At 36.2% G+C, this 9,759-nt stretch overlaps 2 protein-coding genes across 4 annotated transcripts in view; one reads left to right on the forward strand and one right to left on the reverse strand.

Moving 5' to 3' along the window:
• Window positions 1-952: 952 nt before the first annotated feature.
• Window positions 953-6,977, forward strand: LOC107705439 (protein cornichon homolog 1-like). Its single transcript, XM_016508737.1, has 6 exons — window positions 953-1,010; window positions 1,363-1,443; window positions 2,620-2,688; window positions 5,056-5,168; window positions 5,343-5,486; window positions 5,684-6,977. The coding sequence occupies exons 2-6, from the start codon at window positions 1,363-1,365 to the stop codon at window positions 5,709-5,711; spliced, it is 435 nt and encodes a 144-aa protein (XP_016364223.1). The 5' UTR covers window positions 953-1,010; the 3' UTR covers window positions 5,712-6,977.
• A 412-nt stretch (window positions 6,978-7,389) lies between these two features.
• The window catches only part of cdkn3 (cyclin dependent kinase inhibitor 3), a 7,088-nt gene continuing 4,718 nt past the window's right edge, over window positions 7,390-9,759 (reverse strand). Inside the window, exons 5-8 of one of the 3 annotated variants that reach the window (XM_016508640.1) lie at window positions 9,228-9,259; window positions 9,030-9,133; window positions 8,853-8,941; window positions 7,393-8,819 (exon numbers count right to left, since the gene is read on the reverse strand). In XM_016508640.1, coding sequence (XP_016364126.1) covers window position 8,819; window positions 8,853-8,941; window positions 9,030-9,133; window positions 9,228-9,259 — 226 coding nt within the window. In that variant the 3' untranslated portion in view covers window positions 7,393-8,818. Of the gene's footprint in view, window positions 8,942-9,029; window positions 9,134-9,227; window positions 9,260-9,759 lie in introns of all 3 variants that reach the window. The other 2 variants (XM_016508643.1, XM_016508642.1) reach the window with 2 other exon arrangements.

The raw sequence follows: 9,759 nt of genomic DNA on the forward strand, positions 1-9,759 counted from the left end.
TTAATGAGTTAACTAACATGAACAAACAACGAACATTTATTACAGTATTTATTAATCTTTGTTTACATTAGTTGTTACAACAAATACAGTTGTTCATTGTTAGTTCATGTTAGTTCACAGTGCATAAACTAATGTTAACAAACACAACTTTTGATTTTAATAATGCATTAGTAAATGTTGAATTTAATATTAACTAAGATTAATAAATGATGTAGAAGTAGGCTATTGTTTATTCTTAGTTCATGTTAACTAAAGTAGTTAACTAATGTTAACTAATGAAACCTTATTGTAAACTGTTTCCAGAATATTGTTCAAATTGTTACTGCCTTTAGTTATTATTTTGGAATAAATATAAAAATACATAAAAACACTATGAAATGTATAATTAGTATAAAAAAAAAAATATATATATATTAATAAAATACAAAATAGAATTATATTTGTTGTATTTTTTATGTCATATTTATATATAAATATATATTTAAATATAAAACTGCCTCCTCATTTTAAAACACCACCGCACGCCACTGGATTTGTGGACTACCAGAAACGGTTGAGCATGTTCTTTTAGAGCAGCAGTGGCACAAACCATAATTTATGAAAGGGAAAGACATCAGATGTTCCAAGAACTGGAACTGATGGGAATTAATAGTATATCTCTAAAGACACTATTAGGTTATGGGGTAATGCAATCAAGAATATATGGAGAATTGTTTAAGTATTTAAAAAAGACAAGATTAATGGATGGAGTTTGAAGTTTGGAATTTTGTATTTATTTACGTAAAAATTTTTTGGTTTATTTTATAATTTTATTTTATTATTATTATAATAATTTTATTTTTTTATCTATAATAGTTGAATAATTCATAGCTGAACCGTGTGCGTTTCACTCTCCAGACCAGTAGGTGGCGGACATGCACCTTTAACGTTGGTTTGCCAATCCGCCAAAAAAAACTCGAGAGAAAGAGAAGAAGAAGAAGTCGGTCTGGATAATTCCACATGAGCGAAAAATGGGGGCAGCAGACGTTTGGGGAAGAGGAGGCGGTTTGGCAACAGCTGATCTGTGACTGGAGAGTGCATGGTAGGAAGTGGCGTAGATTCCGGAAGTGATCCGGAAATGGAGGATGAAGTGTTTGACGCGGACGAAGGCGGGAATGGAAATAATGAATGGAGTATAGTAGAAAATCGAAAAAGAAAGAAAAGCTGGAGTAACGCATCTGCAACTTCCCCTTCTGTATTTCTTTCTTCCAAATTTATGCACACTCCACACTCCAGATCAGTAGGTGGCGGTAATGCACCTTTTTCGCTGGTTTGCCAAACCGCCATAAAACATCAGAAGAAGAAGAAGAAGAAGAGCGAAAAATGGCGTTCACATTCGCGGCCTTTTGTTATATGCTGGCGCTACTGCTGACGGCGGCGCTTATCTTCTTCGCTATTTGGCATGTAAGTATTTTGATTAAACTCCAACCGATTTGGGGAGACTTTGAGCACACAGATATTCGGCGGATAGTGACATTAGTTAGACACACAGCAGAGCGCGAATGAATGGCACGAACGCGAGCTGGTGACACCCATTATTATCATCACCGCTATTCTTCCGTTAAACAGTTAGGGGCCTTCCGTGTATTTAACCGTATTTAATCTACAGAGTTTGCCACATTTAATGCACGCTATGTTTATCAATTTGTCATATCTGTTAGTGGTGACCAGGGGCGGATGTGCGCGCGCTCCCGTTTAGCTCTCGGTCATGTGTTTACAGATCTGTGATAAATCAGAACTGCTGATAAAATCAACATAAAACAAACGCCAATAAACAATAAAAACCCGATGCAGTGAAATCACTTATACATGATCCTCTCAGTCTAGAGTCCCTGGGTCTGACTGCATCATTTGGGCCTTTGCATGTAAGAGACGTAACTGTTGTTGTTTTTTTGTTAAAATTGGAGTCACATTTTGAGTTATTTGCGGCCAGAACAGCACCACTGTTCAGATCTCTTAGGCTGATTCATTGCTGGCTGATGCCATTAACCTGTTTCCGAGATAATAACACTTTCATAACCAGCATCACATTTCTGCCTAATATGCCAAATGTCACAACAGTAAAAGGAATATTGATTTCCACCCTTAATTTCACAAGATTAAGGGATAATGTTTGAATTTCATATAATAATATTAATTTTGTAATAAATTAGGTTTTGGTATTTGAGTAATCATGAGTAAATAATCTGAATGATTCAGGCGTAATGAATAATACACTGCATATGTTCTGAATTTGGGATGCGACATAAACATAACACTTGAGTTTACAGTTGAAACAAAGAGAAAAGCATAAAGATCTCTGGTGTTTCTCTAATAAAGTAGTTTAAATGTACATCATCTCTCCTGCATCACTAATCTCCTAAAATATTAAGTTCTTTAAGATTTGATGTTTGCGATTCATATTTGTCAAAGTCTGTTTATAATTTAATATGAATTTTAAATTGAATTAATTCATTCAGCACGTTAAAAGAAAATTAAAAGTGTTGATCCTTAAAGAATAACATATTCCTGACACATGACAGTGTAGGAACTGTGATTGCATATTGATCATGTACTGTTTTTGCCCTCCCTGTTTTTCAGATAATTGCATTTGATGAGCTGAAGACTGACTATAAGAATCCTATAGACCAATGTAACACGTTAAACCCGGTAAGTGAGAGGTTTTGGAGAGATGTCGTGTGATGCATGCACTCCTGTTTCTTCTCTTCTATCTCAACACTGTTCTGCTAATCGATGAAATCATCTGCAGTGAATGTTGCTTTCCAACACTTAACACTACTTTGGTTCGATTTTTCTGATTTGCATTTTGTCTTTTTTTTTTTTCTTAATATTTGCTTTTTTCTCTGATTGGCTCAAAGACAGTTGACAGGGTGAAAAAAATTAAAAGGGTCAGGCTTGCTCTGAAGGTTGGTACCAGAATTCAGCTTAAGATCAGTAACAGTCTCTCTGTGTGCACGAGTGGAGTGTTTACAAATGTCTTTTCAGTTAACTAACACCTCACAAATGTACAAACAAGCCAAGCAGAGAGACAGGACCTGGATTACGTCAACTAGACAGCTTGATATTAGAGGTTGTCTTTGTTGCAAACGACATCACATCTGCCGAATGAACAAAACCCAGATTGCTCATTTAGGGTTGCTCTTATTTTGCTCATGTTTGGCTGGTTTAGTCCGTTACTGTGGGTTTGGGCACAGGTACAGATGCCATCTGCACAGGTGTTTATTTGAGAGTAGGAAAGACAGCGGTTTACAGGGAAAAGTGTTAACTGAAAAGACTTGCAAATGCTCAGAACATGCATGTGCCGTTCTGTCCCTCCCTCCGTTTGCTCTTTACCCAGAGCGAATAACTCCATTTATGACGTCTCACTTAGAAAGTGTATTTCTAATATTGGCTCAGCTGTAAAACAATTGCACCATTAACATCATGCAGAAGAATTCATTATTTCAAGTGCACTCGTGTGATGGATGAGATTGATGAACGGGAGAAGAAGAGCGGGTGTAGTGAGTGCACATTAATTTAGAGTCAAGCAGTAGTATCCTTTAGAAAGGGGTATTTCTGGATGGATATGTCCGGATATTCTCAGAAGTAAATGCTTAATGAGTTTTGAGGCCATTTTACCTATTTATGTTCTTCATAATCGCCATTGATAGTTTGAATTAATTTTTTACAATGTGTTTGTGTTGGGCAAAAGCACACTTTCTCTCTATTTGCATGGGCTTCATGTGTTGTCTCTACATTTACCGGTTATGATCAGGCATGGCAGGGGCAGCCTGGGGTCCTTGTAGCTGCTCCCTCCCTCAGCATGGCTGCTGTTATCACTCTGCCTGGCAATGTATCCCTGTGGAAAAAACACGATCCTACCTCTGTTCCCAATATCTTTGTCTGTGAGCTGGGGGTTGGAGGTGTAGATAATGGTGACCTGTCTGTTTTTTTGCTGTAAATTGCTAATGGCCAGAAGTTCTATTTGCCTAATAAAAGAAAATCAGCACTCTATATTTAACTAAATCTAAAGCAGATGGGGTACAGTATGTGCTTTACAAACTTCGACAGCTTTAGGATACAATAGATGCCCTGTTACAGAGTTTATTGAGCAGAGATCCTCTTGATGGTTTGAATTTTGAACTTAATAATGTCATAAATTCTTAAATGGATCAAAGGTCCTTGTTCTAAATTTTAGAATTCTTGACATTTTTGTATTTTTCAATCTCTGCCCAGTAATTTAAGGTCACTGGTTTGATTTTACATTTAAAATTGTTTTAATTAATCATATGCTTTAAAAGAATTGTTTACCCAGAAATGAAAATTTGCTTTAGATGCGCTTACCTCTGGCCATGGATGATGTAGATGAGTTTGTTTCTTCATCAGAGCAGATTTATACAACATGTATGTTCATTAGAAAAAATTGAGAAATTTCGCATTACATCACTTGCTCACCAGTGGATCCTCTACAGTGAATGGGTGCCGTCAGAATGAGAGTCCAAACAGCTGATAAAAACAGCATCATAATCCACTAGTAATTCAGCAATTAATGTTAAAAAAAAGCTGTGTGTTTGAAATAAATCTATTACTTACTGGATTATTGTGATGTTTTTATCAGCTGTTTAGACTCTCATTCTGACGGCACCCATTCACTGCAGAGGATCCATTTGTGAGCAAGTGATGTAATGCTAAATTTCTCAAAATTTCTTCTAATGAACATACATGTTGTATAACCTAAGGGTGAGCAGATTTTCATTTTTGGGTGAATTATTCCTTTAAATGATAATTTATTAATTTTAAATGACAATTATTCTCCGCAGATCCTGCTCTTTTGAGGTTTAGAGAGATTTAGATGTACTTAAGCAGATCAGTAAGTACTGGAGCTTATGGGATGGGGTTAATATGAATGATTCTTACACCTGATTGGCTAGACTTGGGGCACAGGCTTCAGGTGCAATAGAACTCTAGTCTCTGAGATGGATCTGTGTATTTGTGTTGTCTTCCGAGTTCTGACCATGTATTATTTGGCTTCCTCAGCTCGTCTTGCCGGAGTACCTCATCCATGTGTTCTTCTGCGTAATGTTCCTGTGCGCCGCAGAATGGCTGACGCTTGGACTCAACATGCCTCTGCTGGCCTATCACGTCTGGAGGTGGGTGGGGCCCTCAGCCCTAAATGAATCGCAGAGAAACCCACATTTCGTATTTATTGGCTATATATCAAACACCTCAGCAAATGTGTCAAGCTAGTTTCTCTAAAGTTAATAAGTGATTAGTCAACATTGTTCTTGCTCAAAGTGCAACATCAAGTGTTTGTTTGTGTGCAGGTATATGAGCCGCCCTGTGATGAGTGGACCTGGATTGTATGACCCCACTACAATAATGAACGCAGATATTCTGGCATACTGTCAGAAGGAGGGATGGTGCAAACTTGCATTCTACCTCCTCTCATTCTTCTACTATCTTTACGGGTATGTAGAGTTTAAAAATACCATTTTTGAATATTTAAATGTTATTTTTAATATACACTTTCATTCAAAAGTTAGGAGTCAGTATTTTTTTCCTCTAAGAAATTAACACACTTATTCATCTATCTATCTATCTATCGTTCGTGTTGTTTCATCAGAAACCCTATAGCTTATGTTTCTCTCTGGTGTTTCTATTATAGGATGATCTATGTTTTGGTGAGCTCCTAAACTGGATGCAGCTGGAAAGCATATAAGGAAGCGTTTGAGATGCTGATTTTAAAACCCAAATGGAGCTGAATTTGGACTCGGCCATCTCTCTCAGTTCTGCTCGGCTGTTTCAAAAGGACATTGACTTTACTTACACCTCTTTGGCCAAGAACGATCCAGGACGCAAGCAGCCTGCACAACTCCAGAACCACACATGCAAAAATAAATGATTACCAACTCTTCAGTACAACCTGTTTAGACTTACATACACATGCCGCACCAATGCCAAAGCACTTCACACACTGAAAGCATCAGCAGATGAGCTGAAACCGTTTACATTGACCAGATCGTGTCCAAAGCAGAGGCACAAGGGCTTCAACACTATACCACTGATGGAAATGTGCAAAGATTTTACTCTTGTGTTTTCAAACTGTGGGACAAAATAAAGATCTTGACTGTCATTTTTACAGACTTTTTATCTTAAATATATTACTGCCTTGTAGCTCAGTCAGTTCTTTAATTTGTCCTTCAGAGTCGTGTGCTGCTTTGGTGGTTCATGATCTTGTAAGTCCGTGTTTTTGAGCTCATGCTGGTGGTCTGCTTCATGTTGATGGTTCTTATCAGATGAGTGTTAAAACCACTGTTTACTGTCTTTTTGGTAGGAAATGAGAACTGATGCTTTCAGTGTGTTGAAGGCTTTACTTCGCTCATACACCCTGGAAATACTCCTACTTGTAACTTTTTTTTTTTTGCTTTTAAATTTATTATTGTGTGCATTTTGTATTTCTAAGTGTAATTGTTTTCAGATTTTGTTTTACTTCCATTATGTTTTTGTGAGTTAGAGATGAGTGTGGACACTATTTTGAATATTTTGGTTTGATGTTGGCATGATCTCAGTGTGCCAAGATGCCATTTTCTTTTAGCCTGTCAGTAACCACAAACAGAGGCCTCTGTCCTGAGGTGATGCTGTAGAGTTTGTATCTGGATTCAGAGCAGAGCTGTGTGGAAGGATTCTTTACCACACTGATAGCTGTTCATAATCACCAAGCTGGACCACCAAGGTTATATTCAGAGTAATAAGTTATTTTTGATTTTGTATTTTGAGTTTCCCTGTGATTTTAGATTTTTTTTCTGTTTGCTTCCCCCCCGTGTGTGTGAACCCAGCATTATGTGCATTTGAGTGTTATAAAGTCTTGCAAGAGGTATAGTAAATTGTGTTTGTTTTTTTCTTTTCTTTTTGGCTTGTAATATTGCTTAAAGTTCCCAATAAAGCCTCCCATAGACAAATTATGACAAATGGTCATTTTATGATGCCATTTTGTATTAACTTAAGTTTATTCCATTTGGCTAAAGTAATTATGGTAAAATGGGTTTGGTTTAAACTGAAAGAATAGGACAGTAATTTTTTTTTATATAATCACTTAAGAATGATAATATTGCTAATTTTGTGACATGTAATGCTTATAATAGTTAAACAAAAGAAAAAAAACTTTCAGCTTTGTTAGTCATTTCAACTTAAAAAAATTAAAAGATTGACTGCATACATTTTAAGTTAAGAAATATTTTCTCAATGATAAAAATGACTTTTATAAAACTGATATTATAAAACCGTGATGCTGCTTTTGCATAAAGCTCCTTATTTTTCCCATAAAAGTGGGCCATTTGTAAATTTTATGGGTCTGGCTTCAGGTCTCATCTGCGTCCAGCTATTTTTAGCTGTACAAAACAGCTTGTTTTGTTGCTTGACATTGCAGATTGGTGTGTCTTAGCATATTATTGTAATGCGTTATCTTAACACACTGGTTTGTACTACAAACAGTTTCACCGTTTACTGCACGCTGTTGAACCGGAAGTCTCGCCCATAGGCTTACTTCTGGATATTAGTCATAGTTTATCAAAAAGTATTATCATGTGGCAAATATGAAGTATATGAAAAAATATTTTTCATCATTCACGACAGCATTTGAGCTGTTTTGATTGTATGACTATTTGTGTTTCTCTGTTTAAATTAAAGGTTTGGTTCATGTTACCTTGGTTCACTTCATAGGTAACGTAATTGTTGCAAACTTTATAAATTTCCTTACTAATGACCACTTTGAAAAGAAAATTCCCAGGAATGATTGCCAACAGCTGCATAATAACTTAATCCACCATCCAAATCACCGGTACTCACATAAGCAATATATGGTTTCCCAGACACAAAAATAAACATTTCTCTCAATTTGATCGACTGGGCAGGATTAATGCAGACAATGCACGATATAATGCAGACATTACGTGTTTAGGCGCTAACCGATTTCTAAGAAACTGTCTGAAATCGACAAAAATTCATGAACACACCATGCAACACATACAACTATAACAGATGGTTTATCAAGACAGTGTCTGCCGAAACGGATGTTTTCATCATAGCTGTAATAGCCAGTTATGAAATGCTTTTTGTAATAGCCAAGCACCAGCAGCGCTATAGATAATATTGCAACAGCATGTCTTGGTTTTGTGAAATATAGTAAAACCAATGTTACTCGTGTACCGAGAGAAAACATAGCAACCTCGGCGCCGAAAGCTTTCCCCATATTAACGCAGGTCCTAGAGTTTGCCTGATTGTAAGCCTTCTTTTAATTATATTCTTGTGACATTTTTCTCTTGGGAATGCATCAGCCATCTCTCTTTCTACAGTCTAGACAAATCTCCAGCTTGCTCAGGCTCTCTCCTCCCCATCATGAGCGTAAACGCCCCTATTGCTGATTGGCTACAAGAGTGTTATGGTGCTCGGTCTGATCCACGTTTCTCCCTTGTTTACACAGCCAGGACTATACACAAACAATCTGTTTCAACATACATATAAAAAACAGATAGAAAATATTCACAAAATTGTTTGTTTGGGTGTTGATTACAATTTTCAACAGCGTGTCTCAGAAATCACTTGCTGCACCTTTAAGACTCACTTACTGAACAAGACCCATTTAATTGCAAAGTTAAAGTTATATATTAAGCACAATATTATTAGATTGACTTAAAAATACAGAATTTTTAAAGTGCCATCAGAAAAGAAACAAATGCATTCATAATCAAAGTAGAAAAAAATCCACAGAGCAAAAACACCAATCAAAGTAATTTGTCTTTTTTTCTGCTTTTACATCATCTGGATGTCAGGTTGATCATCGGGACACTGATCTCTCTGAAAGTCGCTCTTTGGTTTCTTGATATGCTTCAAACTTCTCCCGAAACTCATGAAGGAAGTTGTATTGCTATAGGAGACAAATGAGAAAGCATCATTAATAGGTTAGCTGTACGGTTAGGGGAAGTGATGCATTTAGGTTTCTGGATGCCTCTTACCTTGACGGTCTGAATGGCTCCACCTCCTCTCAGCTCCCTCAGGATCTCCAGAGCAGCACTGGGTGTCATGGAGACAGAGAGCTGCAGCAGCAAACATGCAGCAACTGTGACAATGAAGCACAAGTTAAACTCCTAATCACACATACGGGACTAACATTAATCATAACACTGAACCCTGTTTGAGCATTTGATACTTACTTAACCCTGAGCGTCCCAGGCCTCCATAACAACTGTGGGGGAATAAAAACACTGATGTTTATCTAATTTTAATAAGTATATATATACAGTATATATACAGTTATGTATATTTAGGTTTATGCAAGTCTCTTATGCATACCAAGGCTGCATTTATTTGATACAGTAAAAATATAGTATTTTTAAAATAAAATGTATCCCTGTAACAGCAAAGCTGAATTTTTAGCACATGATCCTTCAGAAATCATTCTAATAGGCTGATTTGGTGCTCAAGAAACATTTATCTTTATAATGAATGTTGAAACAGTTGCATTTGTTGTTTATTTTGATTATTATAAAGTTACAGAAAATGTCTGTCACTTTTGACATTAATTCAATGCATCCTTGTTGAAAAGTATGTCTTTTAAACAATAATATTCAATAATACTAATACAAGTTGTCCTAAAACTTTAAAATATAGTTCAATTTAAAATATTATATCTATATATATATATATATATATATATATATACACACTGTAAAAAATGGTTCCTGC

Source organism: Sinocyclocheilus rhinocerous, unplaced genomic scaffold (genome assembly GCF_001515625.1).
Source record: "Sinocyclocheilus rhinocerous isolate Xijiao unplaced genomic scaffold, SAMN03320098_v1.1 scaffold564, whole genome shotgun sequence".
Lineage (NCBI taxonomy): Eukaryota > Metazoa > Chordata > Actinopteri > Cypriniformes > Cyprinidae > Sinocyclocheilus > Sinocyclocheilus rhinocerous.

Excerpts from the sequence above, each read along its gene's own strand:
- LOC107705439 (XM_016508737.1), top strand. The coding sequence starts at position 1,363 with ATGGCGTTCACATTCGCGGCCTTTTGTTATATGCTGGCGCTACTGCTG. Across the intron at positions 2,689-5,055 it reads AATGTAACACGTTAAACCCG|CTCGTCTTGCCGGAGTACCT; the intron begins GTAAGTGAGAGG and ends TGGCTTCCTCAG. Across the intron at positions 5,487-5,683 it reads TTCTTCTACTATCTTTACGG|GATGATCTATGTTTTGGTGA; the intron begins GTATGTAGAGTT and ends TTTCTATTATAG.